This window comes from Pseudonaja textilis, chromosome 6, assembly GCF_049901715.1.
Source record: "Pseudonaja textilis isolate UNSWEBS1 chromosome 6, rPseTex1.2, whole genome shotgun sequence".
Taxonomy (NCBI): domain Eukaryota; kingdom Metazoa; phylum Chordata; class Lepidosauria; order Squamata; family Elapidae; genus Pseudonaja; species Pseudonaja textilis.
The window spans coordinates 12,190,044-12,208,178 of record NC_141995.1 but is presented as its reverse complement, the minus strand read 5'-3'; the positions used below and the strand labels follow the sequence as shown (position 1 = coordinate 12,208,178).

Sequence of the window (18,135 nt, the reverse complement as noted above, 5' to 3'; positions counted from 1 at the left end):
ACGGCACAGGATAATAAAAACAAGGACAAATAGGCTGAAAAACAGCTTCTATCCCAGGGCAGCAATTCTATTGTATAGTGCAGTGTCGGCGGTTTTCGGTTCAATGTGTGGAGTATGAAGGATGTGTGTTTGTGTTTATTTTTATGGCAATGATATGCACTGAAGATGGTGTTTGATTTCGTTGTATGAGGTGCAACAACAATAAAGTAAACTAACTAAATGTTGATTTTGCAACAAAGTACTCACCAATTGTTAGCAGATGGAAAACATTAGTCATAAATGATTCAATGACATCAAGATGCTAGAAGTGACATGAGACAATCTAGTTCCAAATGTGGCACAAACTCAGTCTTTAAAAGACTTCCAAGGAATTCTGTGAGGTCTTCCTATAGTCCCCAGTGAAGGCAGGGCATCCATCTGAATGCACATGCTTGTCTATACAGAGAGGGAAAGGTAAGATGAAAATATGTTAAGTATGGCAAAAGAAGTTATAACTTTTCAAAGTCTGTCTTTTTGGAGCCAAGGTCTACCTGAGCTATGTTAACTTTATTTGGACCCTCTGGAATAGCAGATTGCTTGAAATAATTGCAGGTACCTATGCTGCCTTCTTTCCCTCCCACTTGAATCTGCTTTCCAGCAGCAGCATAGTAGAGTTGCCAATAGCACTGCAACTTTGACATAGGTGTGGGGTGAGATGTGTGTTTTGGAAGAGAACAGAGCAAAAGGTAATGATAATTGAACAGTAATAGCATATTGTACATGTAATAGTAATATAATTTAGTGTAAACATTTGTCATAGTAATTAAAGAATAATAGCATATTATAGCAATAACTGTCATAGTAATAGTATAGCAGCAACAACATAGAATATAGGAAGCAATCACATATTACTTTATGTTTATTTTAACAAAACATTAGTCTAACTTCATGGCATCTCTAGGTGACTTGCAAAATTACTTCCTTCCAACAACATTAGCATCATTAGATGCCCCTATGATACTGAGCAACAGAGAACCATCTTTCTGTATTTACTTTCTCTGAAGAGCTGGAAGGTTGCGGAAAGACTCTGAAATACCCACAATGGAAGATTGGTTGGTGAAGATGACAGAATTTGCCAAGATGACCATCTTCATGTTTGATAAGGGAATGGATAATAGCTGCATACATTAGTGATTGGACCCCCTTTGTGGAGTTTTGGCTGAAAACAAAAAAAATGAACTTTTGATTTATGGGTTTGATTAGAAAATGCAGAATATGAAAAGAAGAGTGCCATGGTGTAAGCTCAGAAAGAATAAAATGTAAATGCATTTATAACTGCTGTAAAGATTGGTATCTGCTCCTTTATGTCTTTTTTCTTATCACTTTTGCTTTTCTTATTTAATTACTGAAAGGACATATTGACATGAATCAGTCTAACCTTTGCTCTTTGCTTCTGTTAAAGAAGGTGCTTGTACTATTTTGCTAAGGGTGGAAATCATTTGTTAGGAATTCATTCTAGAAGAAAATTGTATCCTTTTCTATCTGGTTTCTCACCTCTGCAATTTGCTTCAGAGCTAGACACAACCTTGGAGACAATTCCCAGGAACATCCTGCTCCATAGATAGGGGTGGAGGGCTGCCTAGGAGCACGAACACAAAAGTAGAAGGAATACTGCGTAAAATAACAAAGTATGGACAGAGCACGAAGAACGCTCCATGGATAAGGAATGGGAGGGCATAGTGTAAAATTTATATAATACTCTGAGCCACTCTCGCAGGGTGTGGCTATTCCTTTCATGCATTTTGTCTGTATGTTTTGGACATAGTATTCACACCCAGACATTTTGCTTTGGGCAAAGAATAGAAAAAAGCTAATATTTTTGCAAGCCTCCTCTTGAGTCTCACTCTTTGGCATCTCCGTGGCTGGGGGAAACTTCTGGGAGATTACATCACGATTCTTTCCCTTTAAATTATTTTTATTTTGCAGAAAGATCTGCAGACTCTCTCTGTGTGTGAAACCCCGCCCCTTGATAAGGGCAGCCACAAGCACAAGAGGCAGAGATTTGATCGCACATTTTGGATACCATTGTGACCTTTAGGATTTCCCCACCTCGGGGGGACTGCCTGCCATTTTTTTCAATAAGCTTCAGATGATGATGATTGCTATTGTGCATGAGGATTCAAACTGTCGTACAAGCGGAGGGCTCCTAGGGGAGGAATTGCACTTTGACAAGGTCGGAGAACGAGGCGCTTAATTTGCTTCACCTCCGGACATTACTACGATTCCCATCATGCCTTATCTCCGCACCTCAAAACAATCCTTTGACCGCAACGCATGCGCAGGAAAGAAAACTCTCTTTTGGCGGTGATAAGTCTCGTCTCTCTCTCTCTCTCTTTCAGAACGGTAAGGAGCCTCTAACGGCACCAAAAGACCCGCATGCGCAAACCAGCAGATTTTAAGCTCTGGGGCGCAGACGCTCTATCCCTTTCTCCACCTTCCCTCAAGTTTGTTTCTTGGGGTTTCTGCACCCCGCCCACTTCTCCCCGCGCCAAACCGCGGCGCATGCGCATCCTCGTTGGCGTTTTGACGGTAACTGTCCTCGGTGCGGGTGCCTGTGTCTTGTGAGGGAGGGAAGGAGGCTCAGCGAGAGGGCGACGGGGCTCTCTGCACCTCGAAAGGGGAGAGGGCTGGGCGTTTGGCTCCCCCACCCCACCATATGTCTTCGCGAGAGGAAGGCACTCTGTACTTGCCCAGAGACAACTTTTCTCCTTCAAAAAGCATGCCTTCCTCCCGCAGCGGGATCAAACATGGAGGAGTGGGGTGGGAATGGGGTCGAGGAGAGTCTCAGCTGACAGTGTCCAGGTGGTCCTCCGAGCCCAGAATTTACTGCTAAGTGAGAGAAATGGGTTCAGCGAGTTTGGTCCCGTTTTTGCGGTTTTTCTTGGTGTTTGTTAATTGAGCGACACGGTCGTTAAGTGAGTCTGACTTCCCCATTGAAGGTTGCAAAAGGTGATCACATGTGTCTCTGGGACAGGGCCATCTCGGGGATGTTGTAAGGGTCGCAGGTGTGAACAATGGCCAAAAAGTTGCTTTTTTTAAACTGCCCTTTGTAGCTTCAAAAGAAACTGGTGGAACTGTTGGATGAAAAGGCAGGGGTGTCAGGCTAACAGCTCCATTCTTGATCTACAGTCATAGTGGCTTGGTTTGGAATAGTGGCTGAAGAACATCTGGGAAGCCAAGGTTGAGAAAGAAAGGCTGAAGGGGTTGTGTTAAACCTGGGAGGGTTACTTTTTGCATTTATGTTTTTTTTTTGTGTGTGTGTGTGAATGGATAGAAAGTGTCTTTGGAAATCAGGTGGGGAAAGGTCTGCTTGGATGAAGGAGAACATTTTACTATGGGGTGTGAAGGACCCAGGTCTCTATTAGTGTATACAGGAAAAAAAATATTAAAATTTCCCAAGATGATGTAATGCAGGATATGAGGAAAAATGCATAAGAAACCAACTGACTTAAGAGAGTGTTTCAGATACTGTCTGTGTGAAGCATATATGAGCTTTTAGAGAATGACAAAGTAATGGACTATAATTTCAAGAAGGAAGATGGGTCAATATGAAAAAAGGATGATGAATGCTAAGAATGATGACCTCTGAATGAACAATAAAAGGGAGGAGATAATTTTAATCTATTACACATACTGCTGACTGAAGTTTCATGTTACTAGCCTAACAGAATTGCTCCACTGTTAATTGCTTCCTGGTTTCAGTGAAGTCTGTAAAACATTTATAGTTACTTGACCTAGGAACTCAATGAAAGGAAGTTACATAGATGCCTATTACAATATGCCTTGGCTGGCTGGTTGAGAAGGGTATGGCATTGGTTTTTGAGCTATTATCTTATTTAGGATTGCCGGTTTTGTATTAGCAATATCTCCTGTGTGCCAGGAATTTCCCAAAATATCAAACGTTATTGCAACTGCTCCCAACATAAATGGTTCATTCTTGAGATCTTGCAGATGTAAGATATGCTCATTTCCATCAAAGCAGCATAGTTTTCCAGTATATCTTATATTTTAAAAAGTATATTTTATTGTGAAAGATCACTTAGTTTGAGTTGTAAAGACAATATTGTACAGTATATAATACTTCAATTTTGTATCAGTTGTACAGATTTATGATCACTTTCTAGACTCAGCTAAAAGTCTGGCATAATCTTTTTAAAAAATCTGGCATGGTTTGAGAGCAGATTATGACATCAATTACATGCATGTAAACTTACCTTTGTTCTTGTGAATTGGCCTCCCAGGCATACTTTCAGTCATATCTGTAGTATCAAAGAGAGAACTACCTGATTCACCTTTATTGCAAAATTGATTGCCTAAAGAAATCTAGTCCTCTCTAATTCCCTGCTTAAAGCCAAAGGACTAAAATCACAAAACTGATCTTTTTATGCTCAGGCACATGTTATTTTATCTAATGTGATTTTCTAGTAAGCATTGTTTTAAATTGATAGAGATATATCATTTTTATTACAGAGGATATATTGATTAATATCTAATTCCATTGGTGGATGTGTGGGTGTATATGCCATCAATCATATTCAAACTAGAAGAAAGTACTGTTCCATTCGTATGCATAGCATACATATTTTTCTCCATTCTTTCCACTTTGGTGTAGTATTGCCTTGAAATAGTGACTTGGTCTGCTGAGTTGTAGATCACAAAATCTACAACTCAGGGAGTACAACTCATCAACAAGAGTCAGGGAGCGCTTGTTCTGTCATTTAACATTCCTCTCCTTGATGCATATGTCAAAGGTTAGCCTTAGTTCAGGAAAATGTAGAAGCTGGGAGTGAAGCAAGTGGAATTTGGAATCGATTTGCGTGTGGAAAAAAAAAAGTCTGTTCCAACTCCAGGGCTGATTCTAAAGATAAAATCCTGAAATGAATTTGCTGAAGCATTTAATTCTACAGTTCTAGCCTTGCCTCAATTTAACTGTTGTTCACCTAGATCAGGAGCGTCAAACTCAGTTTCATTGCGGGCTGCATCAGGGTTGTGTTTGGCCTTGGGGGGGCAGGGCTGGAATGGACGTGGCCAGGGTGGGTGTGGCCACCTTGGTGTCACTCGTGTCAGGGGTGCCTGTGGTGGCCCAAGTGCTCTGCCAGTGAAAGCGGGCTCTAAATACAATTGTATTTGACCCCTGCTACCTCAGCATCCCAGAAATCCTTTCAGCAGAAGGTATGGAACTCACAGGGCATCCTTGGGAGAAAAGCCATTTATAGGTAGTCCTTGACTTATGACCATAATTGAGCCCAACATTTCTGTTGTTTAGTGAGACATTTGTTAAGTGAGTTTTGCCACATTTTATGACTTTTCTTGACTTTTCTTGTTAAGTGAATTGCTGCAGTTGATAAGTTAGCAACCCAATTGTTAAGTGAATCTGGTTTCCCTATTGACTTTCCTTGGGAGAAGGTCACAAAAGGTGATCCTATGACCTTGGGACACAGCAACGGTCATACATATGAACCCGTTGCCAAGCATCTGAATTTTGATCACAAGGCTGCAAAGGTTGCAACTGTGAAAAACGGACATAAGTCACAGTGTCGTAGTAACTTTGAGCAGTCACTAAATGAACTGTTGCAAGTTGAGGACTACCTGTCTTGGCCGCTGTCTCTCCCGTTCTCCCAGCCAGCCAGGGCAGGAAAGGCCCAACATTGGGCTCACTCTGGAAATAGTACCAGTTCTGGAGCCCGGCCACTTTCCTTCTCGCTAAGCTTTTTGCAGCTCTGTAAGTGAGAAACCTGGAGGGAAGCTTGGTCAGGAGGGGCCTCTTTTCAGAGGCAGCCTGGCCTTGCAAATTTGAGAGTAGGAAGAGGAACGACTGCCCACTTTGCAGGTGCTTCAGAGCACGGTAGGGAAAAGGGGGTGTTACTGTAAATCAGGGGTGTCGAGCTCAAGGCCCAGGCTCTGAATCCGGCCTGTGGAGTGCTTAGATCTGGCCCGTGGGGCCACTCTGGAAACAGTGAAGGACCGGCCCGCGGTGCCTCTGCCAACGACAACAGTGCTCAGGAGGGTTGCCCTTTTCGCTGGTAGAGGGCTGTAGGAGGCCATCACAGCCGAAAATGGAGCCCGGAGGGGGAGGCTCTGTTTTCGCTGGCAGAGTGCCAGCAAAACAAACTACGAGCAAAAGTGGATCCCCAGGCCATTCGACATGAGTGGCATCAAGCTGGCCACGCCTACCATGGCTGCCACCACCCTGGCCCCCCGAGGTCAAACACAACCCTGATGCAGCCCTCAATGAAATCGAGTTTGACACCCGTGTTGTAAATGAAAAGGTGGTCGCAAGAGCAGAAATGGATAGACTTACATTGAAAATTAAACAGAAAAGATACAGAATATTATCATGGAATGGACATGGAATTTGTTTTACCAGTGGTTGGAAAAAATGGGTGGAGATTAAGAATGTAATCTGTATTGTTAAGCAAATTAAATGACAACACAATGTTTGTTAAGCACTAAGAAATGTATTATTAAATATTTAAATTTATAACATATATTTTTAAAAAGGTGGCCTCAAGTAAGGTGTGCACACATCTGCTTAAAGCCAATGTTGTTATAGCTCCCCGTGACCTCTGCCCCCACCCAGGGTCAGTGCCCACAATAGGTGACCCCAGAGGAACTGGGTACAGCATGGACTTTGGAAACCAAGCACCACTATGGCCAGCAGTACTACTGTCCCCACTGGTGTAGTCGGGTTAAATAGTAAAAAAGTAAATTTACATATCTATAATAAAATGTATCTAATCTCTTCTGAGCAGTAATTACCATTTTGATTCACAGTTCTTCATTTATCCTGGATTTTGACTAAACACTATTCACATGTCAGGACAGAAAACTGTTTGCATCCAGGGTTTTGACTCTCAGTTCAGTAAAATGCCCCCCCTTCCAAATGTCAGTGTGACATGATCTACTTCTTGTTAATAAGAAAGGCTGCTAATTTGCAGTTATTTTTCTCTTCATGCTATACTGAATAGACCTGCAGACCCTCATGTGTCCTTTGTCAGCATATAAAGAAAATATGCATCATGAGCTTCCTCTAAATGTTGAAGGTAGTGCATAATTTAGCCTTCCTTGATTGTCTCTTTTCAAAACCTATTAATTTTAATTTGATTTGAAAACTATAAGACCCTTTCTTGATTTTCCATTTATTTGCATTGATCTGTCCAAAGAAGCAGAATAGTAGCTGGCAAAGTATTTCTGGAAATATGTGTTTCAGGCATGTCATTGAGATAAATACCTAACCTGTTTTATGTTTTGTTTTAAATCAGAAGATATTGGCTCTACTCAAATGGATCTTAGCTGGTGTGCATAATAGGATGTGTGCTGGATCTTTTCATGGAGACTAACAGTACTCGTGGAAAAAGATAAACAGCTAATGGCTTCTGAATCGTTGGTCCCAGAGCAAGGAAAGCGTACGGTGACAGGAAGAAGGCATCAGAAGCAGGAAAGGACACCTTTGAATGGTGATGGGGAAGAAGACACATTTGTATTTGAAGCCAATGAAGCTTGGAAGGATTTTCACAGCTCTCTTCTCCATTTCTATGAATCTGGGAAGCTTTGTGACGTGACACTAAAGGTAGTGATTTATATTTTCTATATGATTTTGAATTTTTGTATGGAATTTCCCATGTATTTTGTGAAGTACTAGGAGAAGTATTTGCTTTTCATCACTTGTGTTGCCACTGACTGATTGGGAATGAATTTCAAGCCTTTATATCACTCTTTTTTATTTAAAAGTTGCTAGAAATCTTCTAATAGGACAGTTAGTACTTGTTGGAATCTTGCAGTGGCTCTGTAATGATGGATTTGAACACAAATGAAAAAACCAACAACTTTCTGTCTAATTTAAGAATGTATAACTACCGTGTTTCCCCCAAAATATGACCTGCCCCAAAAGTAGTCCTAGCTTGATTTTTTATGCATGCGCCCAATATAAGCCCTACCCCCCAAAATAAGTCCTAATTAAGACCCTGCCCACTCCACAGGTAAAAATTAAGCTAGAGTTGGGATGGGGAGGTGGAGGTGGAGCTGCCCTACCTTTGGTCTGTTGCAGCCAAGCCTCACACATCCTGACCGCTGCCTTTGCCAGCCTGTTTCCTCTGCAGCCGGCAAGGCTTTCCTGAAGGCCTCTGCAGCCCATAACAGAGCTTCGGGTTGATCCGGAGGCCAGAGGCAACATGCGCAAGTGAGGTGACTGAGTGGATGACATCTCCCCCCAAAATAAGACCTGATGCCTTTTTTGGTGGCAAATAAAAAAATAAAAAAATAAGACCGGGTCTTATTTTTAGGGAAACAGGGTTATTAGAAATTCAGTACCTAGACAAGTTCATTTAGCTGGCATGAAATATACCATTAAATGAACTTGTAGGATAAAAACTTAAGTGTACCGAGATTTTTTGCACAAATAAGGGATTCTTCCATAATCCCCATGTTAAAAGAGTGGGGGGGGTTCTTATTTGAAATGAAGAACAGGTGTGGTAACTACGATGGTTTACAATGTGTTGGACAAATAATTATAAACAGTTTATAGCTGAACAAATGTTTTTTTGCACCCAGTAGTTTAGCAAATGGTTAAGCAGAAAAGTCATTAACATAAAAGATGTACTGCTTCATGCGTATAATTTATCATACAGCTTTTAAAAATTATAGAGGCATCAAGTAGATACAGTGATAGTTTTGTCTCAGCTATCTGTAAATGAAAAGGGCAGCTGATTCAGAAACAGAACAAATCTGCTGATCATTAATTGTAAAATACAACAGTGGCCCCCAACCTTTTGGGCACCAGGGACCGTTTCCAAGAAGAGAGGTTTTTCCGTGGACCAGAGTGGGCATGGTTTCAAATGCTACCTGCATCCCACAGATAGGGCTTTGCATGGTCCAGTTTCTGGCATGCCGCGGACTGGTCCAGGGGTTGGGGACCCTTAAAATAGAAAGTAATACTTCAATCATGCTCAGGTAAGAAGAAAAAAAGGGAAAACTGGAAAAACGTATACCAGTGAGATAAGTAACACTTTCTAACAGTAGAAGCAAAATGAAAATATTTGCAAGAACTTTACTGACATATTAATGAAACATACCGTATTATCATACATTCTATTTTATTTGTGGATCTTGTGGGTTTCTTTAAATAATGAGCCAAAGTATTTTAACTAAATAATGGAGGGCACCTGAATTCCAACTCCAATACTTATTTTGTCACCTTGGTTTGTTTTTGTAAATTCACTTTTGAAATTTGAGTTTGATCAGCTATCCTGGTATTACTAGAACGTTCTGGGCTTGAGAACATATTTTCAACCTAGGATCAGTTCTTGTGGGGTCAGAACAATATCAGTAGAATGTATGTTTTAAAACACTCCTCAGTGTTCAAGACACTGAATAAATTTATTTAGCTGCAGTTGTCCCCATTTTGCTTTACGCTAAAGTGAGCTACTGTTAACATTCTCATATGTTTTACTTCCAGGTGGGCTCAAAGTTGATTACCTGTCATAAGCTTGTCCTGGCTTGTGCTATACCTTACTTCAGAGCCATGTTTCTTTCGGAAATGGCAGAAGCTAAACAATCCTTGATTGAAATCAAAGATTTTGACGGTGATGCCATTGAAGACTTGGTCAAGTTTGTGTATTCCTCCCAGCTAGTGCTGACAGTTGACAATGTCCAGCCTCTCTTATATGCTGCCTGCATTCTGCAAGTGGAGATAGTGGCCAAAGCTTGCTGTGAGTACATGAAGCGGCATTTTCACCCTTCAAATTGCCTGGCAGTGAGGGTCTTTGCAGAGAGTCACAACCGTATTGACTTGATGGACATGGCTGACCACTATGCCTGTGAACACTTTGTTGAAGTGGTGGAATGTGAAGACTTTGTGAGTGTATCACCTCAGCACCTTCATAAACTCTTGTCTTCAAATGACCTGAGCATTGAGAATGAAAAGCAAGTTTATTGTGCTGCTATTAAATGGCTTTTGGCCAATCCCCAGCACCATGCTTTATGGTTAGATGAAATAGTTGCTCAGGTAAGAACCACATGAGAGTAGGATAAAAGTCCTATTAATACCTATATTGTTTTTCTCATTTTTTTTTCATTGATGATGGTACTTGAAAGCAGCCGTATTTTTCCTTATGCAGCTTTGGTGATATATGTATAAACTGTGCACAATTGGTTCTCTAACTTTAGCCAAAAAGATAGATACCCTTTGCTTTTACAGTAGATTACGGTAGATTATGTCCATTTAGAATTCTTTATTGGCCAATGTGGTTCGACACACAATGAATTTGTCTTCAGTGTATAAGCTCTCAGTGTACATAAAAAATACATTCATCAAGAATCATAAGATACAGTACTTGGTGAAGATTGTAGGACACTAAATAAGCAATCATACTAGCAGACTGAATAATATAAATAATAAAGGTACAAGGTTATAGTCATAAGTAGGAGGAGATAAGTAATAGGAAGAATAATAGACTTGGAGACAGTATGCAAATAGATTCCATTGACCTAGCCTACTCCTTCATATGTCCCAGTGTTCTCCCATCCAGGTACACATTAGGTTAGCCTAGGTCTCCAGGTTGAAAATTAGCAGCCAGAAGATTGTCACTGTTGTTACAGCTTTTGTTCAATATTGACAGTCCTGCACTATATAATTATGTAAATAACAACTTGCAGCATAGAGGTAGGATGACCAAAGAATGCTTAATAGGGGCATTGGAATTACATTTATTGTCATTTGTCCTCAAGGATATTCCTTCTCCATATAGTGCTATTAAGGTAAGACAATTTCTGTAGTTCATCTTGAAGAAATGACAGTAGCTGGTAGGGTCATTAATGGACCTGATCTTTGCTGCATGATGATTAAAATGCTTTATATTTGCAGATTTTTGGCTATTTAGCTCAAAAGATATTCAGTTCTTTCAGGACTTCTTCAATAAGTAAGCCATTAGGAAAGTGGTTTGGGTAGCATCTGTAGTTGTTCAAAGTGCTTCCTTCCAGTCTGAACTTGCATTGCAGTGTTGTCCAAATGAAATGCGCATATTGTACCCTTGCACTGGCTAAATAAAATTAAGACTAGGTTAACCAACCAGGCTTGTTGATAAATAAAAAGGTTATTCTTGAAATTCATTGCTGATACCATGCCAGTTATCTGGTCAGAGTAGGCAAAATTCCCATATCCTTAGATAATGTAGTAAGAATGAAATTGCGCTAGCCTGGCATTCTCTCATTGATCAAAGTGAAATGGAAAGATGTTCATTTCGATCTTGGTACTGTTCAATTCATCATTTATGTTTGTTCCCCTAGGTACGCCTCCCTCTGTTACCTGTTTGTTTCCTGATGGGAGTTGTTGCAAAAGAACAAATAGTCAAGCAGAACTTAAAATGCCGAGATTTGTTAGATGAAGCAAGAAACTACCACCTTCATTTAAGCAGTCATACGGTACCCGATTTTGAATATTCTGTTCGGACAACGCCAAGGAAACACACAGCAGGTATCTTTATTTTTTTCCTGATACACCGATGGTATAGATTTGAAAATTTCTTGTTCTGTGAAATCCTGTTAATGAGTTCAGTGAGTGCTTTATTTGAAAGCCGCTGAATTTTATTAATTAATTTAAATGTTATCAAAGAAGCTACTCTCCATTTTGTTTTTTCCTGTTAGGTGTCCTTTTCTGTGTTGGAGGGCGTGGGGGATCAGGTGAACCGTTTCGCAGTATTGAATGCTACTCGATAAATAAAAATAGCTGGTTTTTTGGTCCTGAAATGAACAGTAGAAGGAGGCATGTAGGAGTCATCTCTCTGGGAGGTTCGTAAGAAGAAAATTCTATTTTCAAAGAATGGTGTATTCTATTGTAGCTCATGATTCAGCCGTTCTCTCTACCCTATAATCACTGTATTTTCCGAGGAGGAAGAAAACTCTGAATTTAAGATGATTACCACAAAAGCAAAGCAGAAAAAGGGTAGTTAAGGGGAAAAAATAGGACTAATATCCTGTATAATATACAACTTCCCACTTTTTCAACCTAGGAAATCCCCTGTAATAAATTGCTTATGAGACACGTACATTGGTTTGTGCATCAGTCATGTCTATATATGCTTGCCATAAACCACATTCCAAAAATGGCACCAGAGCAACAATGAATTACTAATATCTATAACTTATAATTCTCCATTTATAAAATTTACCCCATCTGTATATACCAAGCTCTTTCTGTCAAGCAAATTTGTATTGTTTGTGTTTTTCATGTACATATGCATGCAGCAGTGCTTAAAAGTTTGTGAATGCTTTTGACTTTTTAATATTTCTGCATAAATAATACAGAATATATAAATTGCACCTAAAATGTGATCTGTTCTCCACACAAATCCTAAAACTAGCTAAAAAGAACCAGACAAAGGAAATAAGTCAACACTTGCTCAATTTATTATTCATTTATAATAATTTAGAATATTTTGCAGCAATTTCACCTGGATCAAGTATGGATTTTGCTAAAACTAGCCTTGTATTTTTATAGGTTCCCCTTGACAGAGCCTCTGGTTTTCTTTCAGATTTCCCTTTCTTGTGTTTGGGATAGCACTTTTCCTATCCCTAAATATTTGCTTGCCAGCAATGGACTAGTAAATAAAATTTTGCTTAATAATGCTTTTTCATTAGAAGAAATACTCGAGAATTCACAAACGTGGTGGAGATTGTTAAGAGGACTCTGTAGCAACATACTACTGGAAAATAGGAAATGCAAAATGCCAGAATTAAAAAAAATTATTAGGTCAAATGTCCTAATAATGACCTAAATAAATGACCAAATAAAGAAGTCTTCATACATGGAGAAAAGATCAGAAAAGTCAAATTAATTTGAAATGATGGAAAATATTTGTAGCTCAGGTGGTGGACATTGGCGGTGGTATTCTCCAAAGTTTCTGTTTGACATTAGTCCAACTAATCTTCTGGATAAGAGCGATGTGATCTTCTTCCAGCCAATCCATTGTCAAATGCTAAATTGGATGGATATTTGCTCCAAGAATTGTAATGATAACCTATAGATTAAATGCTTGAATAGAAAAGCATGTGCTAATATTTACATTTGTTAACTATTTAATTCAGCAAATCATGCAAGAAGAAAAAGTTCCTTCTGGGCGAAAAAAAGGAACATTTCAGTTAATTTGGCAAAACATTTGTTAACTATAACTGGCTATGTCTAGGCAGATTGTAATAGCGATAAACAGCAATAAAAATAAGATGATGGGCTACTGTCATGTTTCTTCTTAAGACATAAATTGTCTGACTATTTCAGGTAAAGTTTATGCTGTGGGTGGGCACGATGGAAATGAGCATCTAGGCAGCATGGAAGTGTTTGATACTCTCACAAATAAATGGATGATGAAAGCATCAATGAATACCAAAAGGTAGGTACATTTGGAGGTGGGCCTTCCTTAGGCAGAAATGGGCGGATTCACGTGAGACATTGTTACATAATCTTCATGGACCAAGTAAGGAAACACACTAAGTATCTTCATACTCATCATTTTTTACTTCATTTATTAATCTCACCCATCCAACCAAAAGAAATTCTAACTGCAAGTAGATAAAACAACAAATCTAAACACAGCGAATATAAAGCTACACAATACCATCATCCAAAATAAATTTGCAATATGGGGAAAGAATGATGGAAATTTGAAACATAAATGAGGCTTTTTTGATTAAAAGGAGAAAAATCAGAAAAAGTGCAAAGCAATCGTATAATTGTCTTAGATCTGTCATTTGTAGCTAAAATTGGTTAGGAATATATTTCAGTCAATGTATGTTTTTTAAAAAAATCTAGCTTCTCAAAATTGGCAGTTGATTGTGATAAAGGAAATTAGGCAGAAGGGACATTGTAATAAATAAAATTTGGGTTTTATGACGTTACATGTTGACTTTTGTTACCCAAGTGAATTAAAGATAAAACTAGATATACCTTAGAAGAAACAGGGTGGCTCCAGTGGTTGGAACTGGGCAGGAGGTTAGCGTTCGAGACCCAAGAGCTCTTGTCCTTCACTCCAGCTCCTGCTGGGGGCATGAAAGGAGCCCCCAACTGGGCGTCCCCAGGGCAATGGTGATACCACTGGCCAATCCTTTCAGCCCGGAAGTGTCTCAGTATTTCTGATGAGAGTGTAAAAATACACCTTATGAGTAAATTTGCTGCTTTATTTTTAATTATCATTGGATAAGTGAGAGTCTGCTTTTTGCTAGGAGAGGAATTGCTCTCGCCTCTCTTGGAGGCCCGATTTATGCCATCGGAGGCTTAGATGATAACACTTGCTTCAGTGAGGTGGAAAGATATGACATGGAATCGGACCAGTGGAACGGAGTTGCGTCTATGAATACCCCTCGCGGAGGAGTTGGTTCTGTAGCTCTTCTGGTGAGTCTCTTGAGCAGCCTTGAAATGGACAGCAAACATTGCCTGCCAGAGCAGAAATAGTAAAATAATATGGAGTCCTTCAACTATAACTGTATTCAATTCAGGGGCTACTTTCTGATAGTAAATAAGACATGGAATGGAATAGGTGAGGAAAATACAGCAACAAGTAGTATAAACACCTGAGACAGTTCAATATTTTTCAAAATTTAGCACTAGGGTTCAGTTTATCTAGTTGGATTACAATTGGTATTGTTTCATTATTTTTACAATTCAATGTGAGATAGTTAAACTTAGCCTGGCAAAGGTAAATTAATACGTGTGATGTAAGATAAAGTATGTGTTTATGTATATAAGAATTTATAGAAACTTATTTTTCTCATTTCAGAATAATGTATATGCCGTTGGTGGAAATGATGGTGTGGCTTCTCTATCTAGTGTGGAGAAATATGATCCTTATCTTGATAAATGGATAGAAGTGAAAGAAATGGGTCAGAGGAGAGCTGGCAATGGGGTTAGTGAACTTCATGGCTGTTTATATGTGGTAGGTGAGTAATGTTCAGCCCCTTCTCACTTTTGACCTCCTTATATTCTCATAGTTTTGCTTGAACTTCAATAACAGAAGCAGATTATGGTGAAGAGAAGACACCAGGTGTGGGGGCTGGACATGGCATGTTGAGTTACTCTGAGGACTTAGTTTGGCCAGCTAGGCTACAAGAGTCTCTTTGGTTTTCAAACAGAATCCCTGAATGCTCGAGGGAATGAGGAGAAGAATCTTCAGCAGATTAGTTCACTTTTGGAGGGTTAGTTTTTGCTAGTCAGCAAGTTACTTGCTAGTCAGTTCCCCATCTCTCTGCTTACATGGGTTTCTACCACATGCATGGAACATTATTATACCTGGTAATATAAATTGTAAATGGTAGGGTAAAGTAATAGCTTTTCTTGGGGTGGAAATAGTTGTGATGGGCAGTCCATCTTTTACAATAAACCTATCAATGCTTGTGTGAAGAATTCTCTTAACAGATCTGTTGCATTTGGGTGCTGTTTGAATAACAGAATATATGGTATGCTTCCTCTATTGTTGGGCTATAAAACCATTAACTACAACATACATACATACATACATACATATGTGCTTTTCTATATGTTCTTGTGCAGGTGGTTTTGACGACAATTCTCCACTTAGCTCGGTTGAGAGATTTGACCCTCGTGCTAATAAGTGGGAATATGTAGCAGAACTAACAACTCCTAGGGGTGGAGTTGGCATAGCAACATTAATGGGGAAAATTTTTGCCGTTGGAGGACATAATGGGAACACTTACCTGAACACAGTGGAAACCTTTGATCCAGTAGCAAACAGGTAATTTGAAGCCCTTTTTCTATTCAAAGCATTTGAAAGCCACGCTTCACAGTGTGGAAGAGCACATGCAAAGCTCTATACTGCAAATAATGCAGCTACTTTAACAATTCGTAAGGAAGGTCCTCAGTACTCTTTACATTCTGTAAGGTATCACTGGGTGATTTTTCACAACTCTTGGTTTGTTCATTTCTTAATTGTCTGATTAAAAGTAGGAAGACTTTTGATAACAGTCAGTTTTAATATACAATTTTCATGTTTTTTACACTACTCAGCAAGCAGTTTTTTTATTTGTTACAAATCTCTAAATTTTGTGCCTTGAATCAATCTTGAGAAGATCAAGTGTTCCTGTGTATGGAGTAACTTGAGGTATTGATTTTTAAGCAACCACTTGCTCTAGTAGAGAGGCAACATTAAGGTGTGAATTGGCATTATGCCTTACTTTTCTTCAGGATTAAGTTTGTAGCTTAAAAGCTGCATATTTAATTTTGTTTTCAAGAGTTTATATATTATTAGGGGAGAATGTGTACAAAGATGCTAATTTCTTCTTTGTTTTCAGTGGCTGATTTTTTAAAACAAATTGGTTCATCCATTGTGTCATGTCATCATGTGATTTTTGGTTCTCATTTTGGCTTAGTTTGCTATGTTAATTCAGCCATTGTTATTCAAACCATACTTTATGAGTGTGGTATAAATCCCATCCAGTGATTGAAGTCATATGTTGTCATGAATTATAATTTATTTAATTGTAGTTTGTTGGGTGCATCTCTGCTATACAACAAGCTCAGTCATAATTTATGAACCACGGTTTCACAACAATTCACATTTTGCTGAAATGGCTTAGCATTGGTGTGATTTCCAATCTCTGTCTAAAATGATCTTTACTATTCTAACTTCAGAAAATTTTTCTTCGTGTGTTTAATTTCAACTTAAGTATTTAAATAGACCCCCAAAATAAAAGTATTTTTAAATTGAATTGGTACATGAGATTGAGGTGTATTTAGCCTGCAAACTAACTTTTCTCACATTAAGATTAGGAAAAGGCAAAGCAACTTGACTTGCATTTCTTTTTCTTTTCTTTTAGGTGGGAGCTTGTGGGCTCCGTGTCTCACTGCAGAGCTGGGGCAGGAGTTGCTGTGTGCGCTTGCCTAAGCAGTCAAATTCGTGATATGGGTCAAGGTTCTAGCAACGTGGTGGACTGCATGTGAATTTAGGTTGAAGCCTGCAAAGGTTGTGAAATGCTTTAAGCCTCCTTTACTATTGTACAAAGACTTCTGAATGTTTGAAGCAATATATGTAAATATACTAGGATAGTTTTTGTATGACAATCTGAGTGCTGTGGAAGTTTTAAAGTATTTACTTACAATAAAAACTTGAAAAAAATTAAAGAAGGATTCAACAAAAATAGAAGATGTATTCATTCAATGGAGGCTTAAAATGTGTCGCTTGATTTTCATAGATAATTTGATGAGTGATTTCATTTCAGTCATTAGCTTACAAAGTATTCCAGAATGGAATGAGTATCTGTGAATCTTATTTTGTAGTTTTCTCAAATACACCTTCTGAAATGCTTATACATTAGAAGAATTCACTAAGATCCCACAAATACCTCTATAAAGTATACATCTACTACTATTGTACTATGCAAGACTTTTTTGGGAAAAACAATGTCTTCAGTGAAAGAGTCAATGGACAAAAGTGCCAATGGCTATCTGGGTTTTTAGAAATTGATCAGGTATATGGTTGCCTATTAAAAGCAGTGCCACAACCTTCCCATTTCAAGAGAAACAAGAACGAGGGACTGTCACATTATAAAAGGGAAAAATACTCTAAGGATGAAATCAGAACATTTCTTACTCATGCAATGTCACTATCTCAACTCGGGTTATTTTTTATCACATTTGCTCAATTAACTTCCACGTATCCCGCTTGCAAGTTGCCCTTAGTTTACTACAGTGTTGGCTTTCTACACTTTGAATCCATTGTTGACTCAACCTTGGGCAACAGAGAGTTATTTTTGGTGGGTTTGTGTGTTTCTAATCTTGTAAGCTACCCAGAATGTGACTCTGAATATAATACATATGAATAAAAGTTGGGAAAAATAGATAAAGAAAAATTGAAGAATGAAAGAACTGTGGCGAGAAACATGAGTGAGGTAGAAAAAATACCAGTAGACAATTCCATACAACAGAATCTATGGGAAGTGAACTTTGTGAACATGAAACTGAAATTGCTTGGAGCAGAGTGCCATAGCTGATGGGAAGTATGAAAATAGATACTTGGAGGTGAAATTAATTCTGGATAAGTTAAAACTATTAGTGGACCTCAAATGTGCCACTAATTTCAATTTTTGTCTAAGTAG

The 18,135-nt window shown here is 38.8% G+C and overlaps 1 protein-coding gene across 5 annotated transcripts; it reads left to right on the top strand.

The window, feature by feature from the left end:
* The first annotated feature begins 351 nt into the window (after positions 1–351).
* On the top strand, positions 352–17,178 carry KLHL8 (kelch like family member 8). Of its 5 annotated transcripts, none has more exons than XM_087935886.1 (10): positions 352–453; positions 7,302–7,609; positions 9,494–10,042; positions 11,323–11,509; positions 11,680–11,823; positions 13,310–13,421; positions 14,251–14,419; positions 14,805–14,964; positions 15,575–15,776; positions 16,858–17,178. In XM_087935886.1, exons 2-10 carry the CDS (start codon positions 7,409–7,411, stop codon positions 16,979–16,981), a joined length of 1,848 nt encoding a protein of 615 aa, XP_087792012.1. In that variant the 5' UTR covers positions 352–453; positions 7,302–7,408; the 3' UTR covers positions 16,982–17,178. The 5 variants fall into 5 exon arrangements, 4 of the variants coding, with proteins under 4 accessions (XP_087792012.1, XP_087792011.1, XP_026554124.1 ...); XM_087935885.1 differs by lacking the exon at positions 352–453 and adding an exon at positions 2,026–2,382; XM_026698339.2 differs by lacking the exon at positions 352–453 and adding an exon at positions 2,372–2,568.
* The last annotated feature ends 957 nt before the right edge of the window (positions 17,179–18,135 follow it).

Excerpts from the sequence above, each read along its gene's own strand:
- KLHL8 (XM_087935886.1), top strand. The coding sequence starts at position 7,409 with ATGGCTTCTGAATCGTTGGTCCCAGAGCAAGGAAAGCGTACGGTGACA. Across the intron at positions 7,610-9,493 it reads TTTGTGACGTGACACTAAAG|GTGGGCTCAAAGTTGATTAC; the intron begins GTAGTGATTTAT and ends TTTTACTTCCAG. Across the intron at positions 14,965-15,574 it reads TGGCTGTTTATATGTGGTAG|GTGGTTTTGACGACAATTCT; the intron begins GTGAGTAATGTT and ends GTTCTTGTGCAG.